The sequence below is a fragment of the Chenopodium quinoa genome, unplaced genomic scaffold (genome assembly GCF_001683475.1).
Source record: "Chenopodium quinoa cultivar QQ74 unplaced genomic scaffold, ASM168347v1, whole genome shotgun sequence".
In the NCBI taxonomy this organism is placed as follows: Eukaryota; Viridiplantae; Streptophyta; class Magnoliopsida; order Caryophyllales; family Amaranthaceae; genus Chenopodium; species Chenopodium quinoa.
Window position 1 is genome coordinate 414,784 of NW_018742385.1, and position 15,427 is coordinate 430,210.

The 15,427-nt window shown below is 35.7% G+C and overlaps 1 protein-coding gene across 4 annotated transcripts; it reads right to left on the reverse strand.

The window, feature by feature from the left end:
* Positions 1-450: 450 nt before the first annotated feature.
* Positions 451-15,115, reverse strand: LOC110698902. Of its 4 annotated transcripts, none has more exons than XM_021876421.1 (11): positions 14,906-15,115; positions 13,515-13,608; positions 11,136-11,840; positions 10,944-11,041; positions 10,271-10,471; positions 9,236-10,172; positions 6,974-7,462; positions 6,485-6,792; positions 4,228-4,326; positions 3,987-4,154; positions 451-2,548 (listed from the first exon to the last, which is right to left on the reverse strand). In XM_021876421.1, the coding sequence occupies exons 1-11, from the start codon at positions 14,996-14,998 to the stop codon at positions 785-787; spliced, it is 4,956 nt and encodes a 1,651-aa protein (XP_021732113.1). In that variant the 5' UTR covers positions 14,999-15,115; the 3' UTR covers positions 451-784. The 4 variants fall into 4 exon arrangements, with proteins under 4 accessions (XP_021732113.1, XP_021732104.1, XP_021732108.1 ...); XM_021876412.1 differs by having other exon boundaries at positions 10,271-10,462; positions 14,867-15,115; XM_021876416.1 differs by having other exon boundaries at positions 3,987-4,139; positions 14,867-15,115.
* Between the last annotated feature and the right edge of the window lie 312 nt (positions 15,116-15,427).

Here is a 15,427-nt window from a genome sequence, read left to right on the forward strand (position 1 = left end):
CGTCGTCGACGTTTTATGTTTTGGTCCTTTTAAGTTGTATTTGGATTCTATGTTTTCCTTTATTTTTAGCCCGTCTTGTCAAACAAAAACAAAAACAAAAAAAAAAAATTTAATATATACTCCCTTCGTGTTTTTTTAAGTGATACATTTTCCATTTCCGGCCGTGTTTTTTTAAGTGATGCATTTCCTTTTTTGGCAAAACAATATATTAAAATATTATATCTCTCTCCTCTCATGGTCCCCACCCAAACCCATTACTACTTTTTTATTATATATTTTCTCTCATATTCATTACTTTTCAATAAAATATTAACCCCATTATCTTTTTAAAAAAAAAAATTAATACTCCACTATCCCACTTACCTCTTATTTTATTTAAGTCAATTAAATTGCCTAAAACTATGTGCCGGTCAATATATATCACTTAAAAAAACACGGAAGGAGTATATATATAAAAATTCGATGATGAAACTGACAAAATAATTCCAATACTTAAATTTTTTTTTAAAAGTACGCAGTATTATTTACAATGATCTGTTCTAAGCTAAGCCAAAATATCCTCAGTTACTGAAGAGGACTTACACTTTTCCTGTTCCTGTGTATAACTGTAACTTTCTCTGCCTGTTGACATCTCTACACTGCCAAAATCATTTACAACGTTCTATTCCTTCTATACATGTTTCAACATGCCTAAATTACCCAGCAAAAAAATATGTAGCTTAAGAAGTTCAAAAGTTTCAATCGTTGGGTCAATGCGCTGCTTCCTATACGATGTGAAGTGATACTAAACTTCTAACCCCTTCTCTCTAGCTGCTTCAACAATAGACTTCTTTTTGGCCCCGGCTGACTGATTAGAAAACGACTTCCACAATTTGATAGAAAATGGAAAAACTAACAAGGCTCTCTGATGGAAGCTATCAAAGATTTCACGCACGCTTGTTAGCTTACCCAGCAAATCTGCAGCTTCCACCCACACATGCTCTGGTGGGAATGGGATGGAATGATATATTGTGTTGACCAGTAATGAGCTTGCCCAGAACAATATACTGGCAGATTTAGAATCGCTAGAATCAAAATCTCGGCAGACCATCTTACAAACAGAGATCACAAGCTGACAATTGGCAGGTGAAACTTCAACAATTGCTTCAACAAAGTCCACCATATCTTTTAGCTGGTCAAATTTTGGAGGCAAAGATGAACCAAACCAAATCTCAAGAACTGAATTGACCAAGAAAGAATCAGATGAAATGGGACTCAGCATGTTATGAACAAGTTGCCTTGTTCTAGGTTTTCGGATATCTTGAATGAATTTTCTGGTCAATGGTTCCAAGACAGGAATAGCCCGAGCATGAATGATATAACCCTTCAGAATGTCTATCAATCCACGATTAGATACATCCTTCGTCAACTGAGATCCATAATGGAACAAAAATGCTGCATGCTCCTTGACGCAGTGCCTTAAAACTTCACCATTAGCACCCTTCAGAGCTTTGTCAACTGCCTCGTGAGCTTCAAGTACATCATTCTGGAATAATTTATAAAGAGACAGATTAAGAAGCCCAAATACAATATCCATATTGTTATAATTGGACATAGTACTCAAATTGGATTCCAATTGAGGATCTGCCGATACACTCTTACTGTCATCATTCTCACCATCAACTGATCGATTATGAAGCAGCAGAGGCACCCCAGCTGACTGAAACCATTGGTCCATGATTACTTTTGCCCTATCAGGTCTGCCTTTCTCAAGTGCATACTCAACATATTGATTCCAGACACACTGACTTCCTGAAACATTTTTAGGCCAACTGCTTACAGTTTTCTCAAATTCTTCAAGTTTTGCACTTTCATCACCAAAATCATGAGCTCTTGCCGAAATTAAAATGAATTCTAAGCATGAAAAATTAAGGTTTTTGTACTTTCCTATAATTGCTTTACAACTTTCCACACCATCTATAGCTTCCATAAGCTTAATATGGTTAATTGCCAATAGATGAGCTGATTTAAGAGTGTTGCTCTCAAGAGATTCGCTGTCTATATTCAGTCCTACTGAATCAATAGCCAACTCCATTAGCCTAGACACATGCTGCTTTTCTCCAACCGTTAAATGGACAGATGGCCACTCTACCAAAGATATATCTTTCTCAAATTCAAACTGCTGCACCAGTGAATCAGGCAGTTTCCTGTAGATCACTAAGTACACACAACAAACCCAGAAGATACATTTGTCAGATATTGTTAAGCATTGCAGAATATCAGAAAGCAAAAGAGAATGAGACTCATCAGAATCTCCATCAGTGTGAACAAGTCTTTCGATCCTCCAAACTGCCTTTGCCAAATTCCCAGATACACAAAAACAGTATAACATCTGCAAAAACAGGTCTAGGATGGTAGCACTTCTATGCTTCCACTGATCATTATTGGTGGCTGAATAGTGGCACAGCCTGTTGAGTGCTTTTTCATAAGCAGAAAATCGCTCAACTAGTTGTCCACGACTGTTGATATACAAGAGCCACAACTCATATGATGCCTCACAGTGCTTGACCTGCAGATCCCACATGAGAGAGAAAACAGGATTATAGCTAAAAAGTAGCTCCCAATTAGATTGCAGAATTAACAGATCATAAAATCCTATAACAGAAAAACACCAATTGATGAACGGGTGCGATTACAGGAAATCGTATGGAGTATGGACCTGAGTTAATCACACTTTAAAACCATCTAGTGCAGCACTCTGCAGAATAACAGAGAAAGTGCTGCAAACATTACAGATTCACAATCCCCATTCTATCATTTATAAAAAAATATTTGACATTCAGGGTATATATACGTAATAATTTGGAATTTCGACAAGGTATTGGAAAATATGCACAATTTGCAACGTATCTCCAAATACCCTCCCTTTTTTAGTTGCTTTCTTGAGGATATTCTTGACAAATTGATGCTAGATAAGTTCATATGTGCATATCAATCAATCAATTAATCAATCAAAGCCTTAATCCCATAAGTAGGGTTGGCTACATGAACCAATTTTTAGAGTTCAAATGTGCATAATTGCAACTAAATTCCACACACAAACACACCCCTTCCCAGTTGTCTTTCTTGATGGTACTCTATAAAATTTTAATCTAGTTAAGTTTCACATAAGGAAAAACCAATGGATGATAAGTTTAAATCACTTTAGAAAAGTAATTCTATTTAGATAACCTCAAATGCCTCAAGTAGCTGTTTTTCTCTACTATATTCTGTCTCTTGTGCAAGGATGTGCAAGTTTGAAAAAATGGACAAAAGAGACTCTAAAAGAAACAGTCTAACTCTCTCGTGTAGTTGTATACATACAGAGCCACAAATATATATTTCAGGAAAGAAGAGGGAACCCCCTCCCCATGATATTGTACATCTGATTGTACCTTATATCAATGTTACCTTTTTCCCTATCCATATATGTTTACAAGGATTACAAATTTACAATGACTCCCATAATGCCACAGAATCAGCTATATACCATTCATCACATAATCACGTGTATAATGTTTTTAACAACCACTATAGAGGTTAAATATGTCTACAACTTATTAAAACAGAAGGATCATCATTTGTAGACTTTACGGAGCAACATGCAGGTCAAAAGTCAATACTAGCACATTTCAATTTAGTGCATGTTTGAATTAATCTAGGAAAAGGATATAAGGGGAAGGTTAATCTTAACCTTATTAGTTGTTTTGTAAACTTAAGGAAAGGAACTACTTCTAACAAATTGAGGGTTGAGGAGGGAAACATTTATGTTACCATAGGGTTGGGAAGGGTAACATACAAGTGGTAATGGTTACCCTTAAAAAATGGAGTGTATTGCTCTATCTCTTATACCAAACAATTGGTAATGGAAACTGTAAATAGATTCCAATTCCACCACTTAAAACACTAAACAAACATGCTCTTAATTTTACATGATGAAGAGGCAACCATTCATAAAAAGGACTTACAGCATGAGAGAAAAGGTCATCTTCTGGAACTGAACTCTTCTTGCTGAACACCCCAACGGAGTACTTTGTAGAGTAAAACAGGAGCAGATAAATGATCCAGATAGGCAAAAATGAAGGATCGGCTTCAAGAGCTCGAGAAAGCACAGAAAGAGCCTGCATATAAGAACACTAAAGATATGCTAATCATGAAAAGAAAGAATCATCAACTAGCTCATTATATTGTAAAGGCTATGGAAAATACCTTCTTCATACCCTCATTTTTGTTCACCTCCTGACTCAATACAATAAGAGCCATTTCAAGGGATTGGTCATTATCAGCTAAACCATTTCGCAGTGGATTCTAATCAGCATCGAAGTAGAAGTGTGAGGAATACAACCAAGAAAGTATTGTTTAGGGGTTATAATTAGTGAAGCAGTAATATAAACATAAATAAATAAAAACCAAAAGTATGATGCTCAAGGTACTTCAAAAGATTTCTACCAGAAAAGGCAGCAATTCTCGAAAAAGCAGATTTAGAGACAAAACACTGAATCATAAGTTCGTAGCCCTATATATTTACTCGCTAAACAAGTTTCAGATCATGCATATTGATATCTGGTACATGGTAAAAGTCGTATTCCTCAGGGTTAGATTAACAAAATTAATAGCTCCTATGTTTCAATAAAATTGCAACACTTTTACAATGGACTAAATTGCCATTTTGCCACTAATGAGCTTATAGCCGACGATGGAACCAAAAACAGTGTGTATTCCGTTTCTATGAAGGAAGGATAAAAGGAGTAAAAAAGAATATTTTAGCAAATTGTTATTTATTGATTATAGCATTATACTCCCAAGTCCCAACATATTCCAATCAATATACCAAAGAAAGCATTAGCAATTTATTTTTGATTCCCAACCAACAATTTCCAATACAATTCCCACCCTTATGTGCTCCAATTCCAATTCCCACATAATACTATGTTACCCAAAATCTCATTTCACCTCAAGTACCCGTGTTGGATCCTTGGCACTCAGACATGGGTAGGACACTTCAACACTTCATTCTACACCAAAATTATACTCCCTCTATTTCTATTTAATGGACACACTTCCCATTTCATGATTATCAAGAGTTTTATTTAGAGGAAAAAAAAAATTAAAATATGAAGATGACGTATAAAAAAATATTATTTGAAAAAGTAAAAGTAGCTAGTCCCTAAAAATAGTAAGTTACAAGTTAGTAAACTAAAAAGAAACAGAGGGAGGAACTTTTACAAAACAGCCGACATACCAATTTCTCTGAAAATAATGACTGAATTTTATTCCTCTTTTAAAGGGTGATACATGGATTTAAGCAAATTGTATTACTGGCTAAATATATGGATGGCTTTGTAGTACAATCCCAAAAGAGTTGGAAGGATACAAGCAAGAGCTCTACCTGCGTTGATTGTTGGAAATTCAAACAGTCGACTTTTACCAGTTCCACATAATGCAATCACTAAAAATACTTCTTCCGTTTTTTTTTAAGTGACTTTGACCGGCACATAGTTTTAGGTAAAGTAATTGACTTGAATATAAAAAGATATAACTAGGGTAGTTGGGGTATTAGAATATTATAAGAAGATAGTGGGGATAATACTTATTGAAAAATAAGGAATTTAGTGGGTTTGAGTGGGAACCAAGATAGAAGAGACATTAAAATGGTGTAGTTTGCCAAAAATGAAAATGAAACACTTTAAAAAAACAATGGCCACATTTGGTAAGTATAACACTTAATTAAACGGCGGGAGTAAGAAGGAAAATTAGCAAAATAAAAAAACGAAAAACTGCAATTTTGCTATGGGGAGCACAATTCCAAATTTAGGGAATAGCATACCATGGTATAACTATCAAGACTTGTGCTGAAGTATAGAGTGCTGCTAGTGACAAAATATTCAGAGACCATTCCACCAAGCAATATATTTAAAGATTTGGATAAATATTTCAAAATAAATCATCAAAAAAACATCTTCATTTTTTTGTTTTTTATTTTTTTATTTTGGAATATTAATTCTTGATTTAATACCCTATGTGCTTTTCCCAAATTCTACAATAGAATATTCCCAAATATCGCACCACAAGATAAACTGTATCTTAATGTCAATATGCTGAAATCAATCAATAGTTGAATTCTGACGTGCAATCACCTAGTATGTATTATGCTACACATCAGATCAATACTTAGGAATACTTTACCAAACTGCAGTTAATAAATATAAAAGGGCAAGCCGAGAAGGAAAAAAAAAATAAAGGAAAAGAAAAGAAATCAAAATACTAAAAGGTCGTTCCTCAATCAGCCAAAATTTAAGTTACGCCTAAGTTTAAAAAAAAAAAAAAAAAAAAAAAAAAAAAAAAAAAAAAAAAGTTGACTGTAAAATTTACTATGTAGACACATAATAACATAGACAAATTGGTTATGCTACGCAAAGATAGAAGTGATAATTAAAGATAAATGAAAAGGATGAAGTGAACAAACCCCAGAGCCATTTCTACTTTGAAAATACAACGAATGCCCACTGCCACCATAAGAATCAACACAACCATCATTGCCATGCAAGCAAGGTTCATCCGAAGGAAGGTGTTTTGTGAGGGAGCTTGAAACAGCCAAAGATTGGCTGAAACTATATTTCCCAGACGACCCAAAATCACGATTTTTATGAGAAGCATGGGAGTCATCCTTCAAATTATCCAAGCATACTAGATATTTTGGAGGGGTCAAGACACAAGAAAATTCTGTCTGGTCCACAGGGTTCTGACTATTTGATGCCCAGGCAGACTGATGATCTACAAAAGAGGATAAAATCATAACCTTCTCAAAATCAAGGTTTAATGTGCAAATTTTATCAACTTTATGTCAAAAAAAATAAATAAATAAAATAAGGCATACATACATACATACATACATACATACATACACACAAACTGACAAACACACGCACACACACACACACATATGCATACATACCATCACTATCGGAATAATCTTTTGCATGCTGCCAAGGGCATTCATCATTGTTGCATCTTCCTCGAAGTTCATACATACACAAAGGCCAAAAAGGATCAATCACCGACTTGCTGGTATAAGAGTCAATCTTACCAAAGCCCACACATTTTACAAGCAGCTCAGCAGAGCTTGTCATCTCCAAGCATAACTTATCTTGATTTTGTCTGAAGAGGAAGTTATGTTTAGTGAGTGTATCAAGGTTTCCATAGTAACGTTCTTTACTCTGCATACTACCCAAAATTGCTGAACAGGCAGCCTTCATTGCACTCCTGAATGTAAAGGATGACGGAATCATAGATGTTGATGCAATATCCACAGAAAGAAAACTGCATTCCTCAGGATTAAAACTACGAGCAGGAGAGTCACTTAAGCAATGCTCTTCAACAACTTGCTGGTTTTGAGTGTTTGGCAAAGTCTTAGATATGCTGTCTTTGGGCTGCTGGGGACTATCTGCATCATTAACAACCAGCAACCTACTTTCAGTATAGCTTTGACTACAGTTTCCATTAGATTTTTGCAACAAATTGTACAACTATAATTCTGCTCATTACAGTTGCAATGCTGATTTCTTTTACTAGAAAAAAACAAAACTCATATAACCAACCACAAAAACTAGCCTGGCTGGACCACACCTAGGAACCCACTACTAAACATAACAAGTAAGAGGCACATTTCCAAGAACTCAGACAGTGGCACCATAAAGTGACTTCGATCAGATTATTAATATTACGATAAAAACCACTACCATAAAGCCAATAGATCAAAGCAGAAGGCTTATTCAATCACATTTAAAGCAAACATAAACATTTTTTTGGCATTACCCTCTCATTAGCATTTGTATTGTCCAACATTAAATCCCCACTTGTGAATCTTAACCACAAACACCAAAGAAGTACAAGGACGCATTCTATTAAGGAGCTTCTCAGTTCCCCTAACCTCCAATGTGGATCTTACCTTTAAAGGAGTTTGAGAAATTTAAGATAACACCGCTTTATCCTTGACCAGTGTCACCTAATTCTCCCCAACCCCCCGCAAAGAAAGATCCAAAAAAGGAGAATTACACTAGCAATTTGGTAATCTTGGCTCAATCTAACATACTAGGTAGCAAATTGTTCCCATACCGAATGTCATACTAGCAAATTAGGCAAACAGTCCTTGACCCATATATAAATCTAAAGTCACAAAAATGAAAATGTTTTCAAAAATAGAAACAGTTAAATGGAACTTCAGTTGGTCAAAAATATTGAAGTAAATCTCTTAAGGTACTTATCAAAATACAAAGAACTACGTTTAATCTAACTAAAGATGCTTTGGGTATTGTAAAATGGCATAAAATATTGCAGTTATAATACTATAAATGATCTGCGATTCTAATTAATAATATAGAATGCCAAGTATTTAACGTCATGAATATTCTAGGATGACTTATATGTTGGATCTAAAATTTATGGGTAAAACAATCAACAATTTAGATTGGAGGGAGCAAGTACAAATTATACTATTAATATACACTTGCAAGATAGCAATTTTTAACACAATTCTCTAATATAACAGGCAATATGAAAATGATGCTAAGTACGAGAAATCAGTGGATGAAAGAGGGTTCCGAAGGTGCCAGTCTGCAGTAAAATTTGAAAAACATCTGTACACATAAATAACAGCAGAAAGGCAGAAATTCGTGTGAATCCAAATTCCAAACTACAGGTGGGCTTTGGAGGGTTCATGAGATAGCCATAGCAAGCAAAACGATCTTCTTCAAAAAGAAATTCAAGAAACATAAAAATAAACACAAATATAAAACAGATTAACAGCCCACTCAGATAATAGAAACAGAGCCCACTCGGATGAGAGAAATAAATGGCTTTTTCACAGCAACACTAAGAAGAGAATGGTAGTTGAAACAGTTATATGATTTCTTATCTAAGACTAACTAAACCAGTCTCCAGCAGCAAGTACAAATTTACAGCAGGTACTGTGCTAAAGTGCTGGGCAATGTAAACACTCGATAATAATTCTTATGAGGTTGAGATAGAGAGAGAAGAACACTTTGTCACTAACTAGCAATATAAAAACAGACATGGAAATAAATAAATTCAGAACATCAAGGAAAACAATACACCTGAGACTTATTAATACGGCATTAGCAATTAAGCATCACTTTTTCAATGCAAGTAAAGATGAGAGTAAGTCTAAAGCTTCTAACTAAACAGTCAGTAGCAGTACCATTAGGATCAGAAACTGAAACACTCTGCACTATAATCTGAGTCTTGACACCAACGCCTTCCTCTGCAGCCCTATCCACCACTGATTCACTGTTATCACCAATGCTGTTACGCTTTAAAGAACTCACCCCAAGCCGTGAAATCAATTTGGATCTCAGATATTCTTCAAGAAATAATGGATCCTGAGAACCATCTGTTGAGAAGCCAGTAGTGGAGTCCACGTCTGTATCCTTCTCATTTTCTTTAGAATCTTCCTTTGATCTTAGAATTGTTGCATTGGTATGGAGAGATCTATTGTCCAGAGGAAAGGTCTCACAATCATCATCTGGGGACATGTTGAGATCAACCGATGGTGAGCGAATACCATTGGAATCAATATTATTTCCACGAACAAGATCAGATGTGCTAGCATCAGGTTCACTGCATGCTTCAGATCCTATGTTGTGTCCATCCTCATTTGCAGAATATCTATTGTGTGCATCACCATCTGCACTTTGGACTGTTGAATTATAACCTAATCTGTTAGCAGCTTCAAACTCATTTAGCTGATGGCTTGATGGAATTAAATCCAAATTAACTTCAGATATATTATTTGCCAAATTCCATTTTTCTTCAGCTTCATTACGTTGCCTCGAAGAGTATAATAAACTTGAATCTTCCATCAGACAAGAACGAAGCTGGGCAGAATATAGTTCCCTTTTGCGATAAAGATAAGTGCAATGGGCATTAGCTTCAAGTAGTGCTCTCTGGGCTCTACGATAAGCATTAAGAGCATTTCTTTCTTCAACTTCACATTTCCACCTGTGCTCTTGTGCTTCTTCCAGCTCCTTATCATGTAATTCCTCCAGTTCGAACATAGACTGTAGATCCAAATCACCACTTCTGAAGGCTTGAGACCTCCCCAGACGGAGTGAGAGATTAGAGTTGTCAATAGGCACCTTTCAAAAAGACAGTTAAAGTATGATCAGACAGAAGCAAACAAGAAAAAATATACAAGAATAAGTCCCAAAAATACTGTTTTTTCACAGGCTCGTACGTCAGGAGTCTCAAACTTGCTATTTGATACTTGTAGAGAGTGCGCCTGCAAGCTACCATCAGAAGTAGACTTCACTTTCTTGAGAGCAGATGTAGCATCACAATTATCATTGACCTTGTTCTTATTGCTTTCTTGTATATCTTGGTTTGGGGCAGATCTTGACGGCTGATTCTTACTTGTCCCACCTGGATGCTTTGACATCTCAAATACAACATTAGAACCATTTAATGAGAGGAACAGAGAGCATTCTGAGAAAGAAAAAAAAAGACATATGAAGTGTGCGCGTGTATACAAATATATCTCCATCCTATTTTTCTCGACAATGTAAACGGTGGCTGTCTCAACTTTTCAGCCACTAAAAAAAGATAGTGAAAAGGAGGAGGTTTTTGGTTAAATATTATAGGTGATTGGCCACGACCGCCATCTTGTGCATGGTTTTCTCATTTTAGACAATCCCTATTTACTAATTATGGATTTTTAGATCAGAGCAGCAGGCTCATCAGCATGTACTTGAGAAAATCTTGCAAAACTAATCAAGCAATATTATGTACTGACTACTTTAGCTAAACATCTAACTGTAAGAACAAGCCATACTTCTCAGTTCTCACAGAGACATCATAGATAGGTCTACGAAGATAATGACATTCATATTATTAAATCATGTCCAACTTACTGATCTTTCTAGAGGGTCAGTTGCATTCATCAACGATGTGTTTTGCTTTGGCAAAGAAATCCAGTCTGACAAGCTACAACTAACAGTCACACCGGGAGCTGCAAAGAGATCACCACATAGTATTAAAAATATATATAATATATATAAACCATAAGCAAAAGCAAATTTTAAAAGATATATTGGGGGGCTAACCATCTGTTTTTAAGCGTTTTCTATCAGGTTGTGTCGGTAAATTGTCAGGTACTGATTTGCATTTCCTTGAGGCTTTTCTTTGGCTCGAGGTATTGGTCTCTCTATAAGACTCAGAGACATTTTCCTTATTCTGTTGCACCGATTTAAGCTTTAGTTCATTTTCACGTACTGCAATCTGATGGCGTAGGTCTTCAAGCTTGCTATTGCTCATGTCCAAGTTTTTGCTGCATCCAGAATCCTGGCTTGCTAAGCTTTTTCCTGTAGCATTGGAATTCTTCAGCCAAGATTTCTGCTCAGCTAATGCAGATGAACCACTTTTCACGTTGGATTCATTAATTTTGGTCATCGATGAAATATAAGGGCGACTTGAAGGCGCCTTTCGAAGAATTGCCTTCCCTTCATTTTTTGCAGTCTTGCTGACAGTTTTCATTGTTACATGTGGCAAAGTAGGTGGTCTTCTGTTGCTGTTTAGCACAAGTGGAGGTCTACTACATGATGATGCCTTTCCGCTTCTTTTTTCTTCAACATCACTACCACTATCATCATCATCTGAGAAACTAATCACTAGATTATCATTTGAACCTCGTGCAAGCCATCCAGAATTACTCGGCTTTAATTGAACTTGGTTCTTACTAAATCCTTTACGATAAGGTGTCTGGGCCTGACTGTAAGTGGATCCTCCAGGAGTTCCAGAGGTCAACTTGCCTACCAAAATTCATTTTTGTAAGATTTATCAGACATCAGATGACATTACAAAAACAAACTAATCAAAAATTCAACTCTAGGAGATAATATCTTAAGTAGGATGAACAAATTGAGCTCTATTGCCACCAACTAATATAAGTACAGATATAACGAGGACATTTAGGTCACAATGAAATTTTACACATCAAAGCCATGATTCACATACATTGCTTTACCCCAACCCCCCTCTCTCTCCCAAGAAAAATCTGCCACATATAGCTGAGCAGCACAGATTTTTAGGGACAATGGTATAACATTGAAAAGGAAACTTCCAGCATTTAACACTTGTAATATTTATACAATTAAGCAGCCAAACGTACTAATTCAGTATATTTTTCATTACAATATCTACGTAAATCTTCTGGTTATGAAGCAGCAGAGCCAGTGCCCTTTCTAACCAAGGTTCCAGCAGAAATAGCCTATCTGGTATTCTAGAAACCCCCTAAGTGGAATTTTTGTGATAGTTTGGCAGTGAGTCCAATTTTATAGAAAAAGATATAACATGCAATAAGAACGTAATGATCCTCCAAGAGATGCAATTGAACTTAAGCACTTTGGACTCAGGCATGCTTAAGCATCAAATATTGGCATGAGCAACCCAGCATCAACATATACATAAAAAGCAAGGCGGCAAGCATTACCGCACCCAAATATTAATAAAGGCGTATACTTATCTGCCACAAAACAAGGAAATAAAATAGGTACTTGACATAAAACTCCTAAAGTAATCAAAGCCAACAGACAAGCTTTAAGGCATGATGCGCTGAACAAAATTTTAACAAGCAATTCCTAACAAGAAGAGAAGTATATTCTGATGCCACTAACTTGCTGAAAATAAAAGAAATGCAACACTTAAGGCAAAAGTATCAAACTATTAGAATCGACATTTCAACCAACTGTATCTTCAAAGGACACTTAACAGGAAACTTTAAAAGAGATTACCAACAAACCAAAGACTTTGAAGATTATTTCCAACTACAAAAGCTTCTCTAGGGGATAAAAATAATTTAAAAGTGAATTTGTCTTTGATCAGCTAATCCATGCATTTTCTATTGCAAAACAAAATAATTCACTCAAACAACTGCATATATTCTAAAAGACAAAATGGTTCAAAAAAGAATTTGAACAATCAATATCATGCATCCCAAAAAGAAACATAAAGTGACACATGAAAATACAAAGCAATTTCAGCAATTTTACGTAAAAAAGTACAACAATTCAGCGCCATGGGTGAGGACAAAATCACATTAGCCAGAAGCTACCAACTTCAGGATCCAATCTTGACCTAGCACGACTGTAACTTGCACATCCCAATGAACTTTGAAATTGCAACTCCTCTAACAATCCAATTAATTTGAACCATTGAGCACTTTGCAGTGTATACTGTTATCTTGGCTTCGTCTTCAAATTCAGTAAATTCATTGAAAATGAGCCAAACAACAGTGAACCTCACTCACAACCCCCTTTACAAGTATTATAGAAAGGGTTCAAAAAAAACATGAAGTAGTCTAACCAAGGGCAATACCTCTTCCATAACTGCAACATTTTTTAAATCCCTCTTTTAACCCCAGTATTGTTTCAAGATATTAGGACCCAGTGAAGTTCAAAATTTGTAGCACAACAGGCAAAGCCTACCTGAGTTAACACCCTGCAAAGTTGTTCTCATTGATGATGGTGCATTTGGAGCAGACCCGGATAGAGGCGGTATGACGGAGCCAGTCACAGGACCCTGAAAGACCATACGTAGTAAATCGATTTTTATTGCAGTATAGCCTATATAAAAACTGACACCAGAAAACGAAATCCAAGATCACAAAATTAAACCAATCCAGCCTTGCTAATAGCACGAATTAATCTGGTACACAGAATGGAACAGGGATAGCTCATTCGCATGGAACAGGAAATTCTCGCTTTCAGCAAATTGATTCAGAGAACCCGAGTCTTTTCATCAATAGGTCATGAATCAAAAATTAATTAAGTTTTAATAAATTATTACGAAATTACTGACCCAGTTTCCAGTCTCCCTATGAAGTTAATAGGTTAGTCAATAAACTAATTAAATTTCTAAGCTCACTATATCCAAATTTGGAGCGGAGGCATTCATATTAAAATGATGGATCCAATCATTCTTTTAAGTCAATATATCAGTATACAAAAACATGCCACTCAATACCACAAGTATCTGAATACAGCTTTTGACGCATTTAATAATTTTCTAACAGAAAATTGTTATCACATGCGATGCCATTATCCACCACGTGTGATAAAAGTTTCCCTTTCCCTATAAATGAAACCTTTCACTTTTAACAGAAAACTGGTTATACAAAAATACAAAATCTTAAGCTCCTTTTTATCATCATTTGCATTTAAGAAACACATGATATATGAGGCGTTAACACTCTATAGTGGGAGCACTAATCTGACCCTAAATTAATTTGTCCAATCATACAATGCTCCCAAAAACCACTAATGTTGCCATGCTTATTAAAACCGCTAGTCTGACACAAGCCCCTCCTCAGAAGCATTCCTCAACATTTCAGTAATTTTAGTATAACCACTCATAGATTAATTAAAGTCCAAGTAAGGTATCGAATTTACGCGTAACATTAGTCGAAAAAAAACTTTCGATGACACTCGATCAAAAATACTCCAACTCACTAGACCCTGGCGCCATATCCAAACCCTAGACCACTTCCTCCAAAATACAAAAATAGGCACATAACAACATTTTACGAATGATTAAGCAAGACAAAATAGCGGAAATCAAAAGTTCAACAAATTTAATTACAAAAATCACAATTATAAACGAAAATTCCAGCAACAACAACCGCAAAAGCAAGTGAAGCAGCAAATCGGAGTACAGAAAAAGCATAAAAATCAGCGAAAATCAAAATTGAACAACAAAATGAAATAAATAGAACTAAAATCGAGCAAAAAAATTGAGAATAGGAATAAAGGAAGTGAAATTTTTCGAGGAGAGAGAATACATCGTCGTCAGATGAAGTGAGCTCTCCTTCTTCTCTGACCTTTGATGGAGGGTGGGTTTGAGGAACAGCAGACGTTGTTGAAGCAAACGCCATTGATTTAGCTCGGAGTTCATCTTTGCAATTGGCTTGCATTTCTTTGACTCCTCAAATTCTCACTTTCTCTCTCTACAAAAATTCTGTGAATGTGGGTGGGAATTTGGGATATGGCGGTAGATGAGCTGCGATGTCTTAAAACTCAAAAATAGGGAAATGCCAATGTGTGAAATAGAGTATACTCGTATTTCTAATCTTGACGTATGAGTTACTTGTACTCCGTATGAGTATAGAGTAACTACTAGGTTAGACTCGTGCATCGTGCAATCTGAATATTAAAAATTCTACTTGTATATAATTATTTAGAACTAAGGATTAATGAGAGAAGAACAAACATCAAATACTCCTCTCATAGAGTGCACAGTTAAGGCTGTACACAGTTTGGTTTGGACCGTAACTAAACCGTATTTTAGCGGTTTGGTTTGGTTTACGGTTTATAAAATTACGGTTTGGTCTCGATTTTTTTGT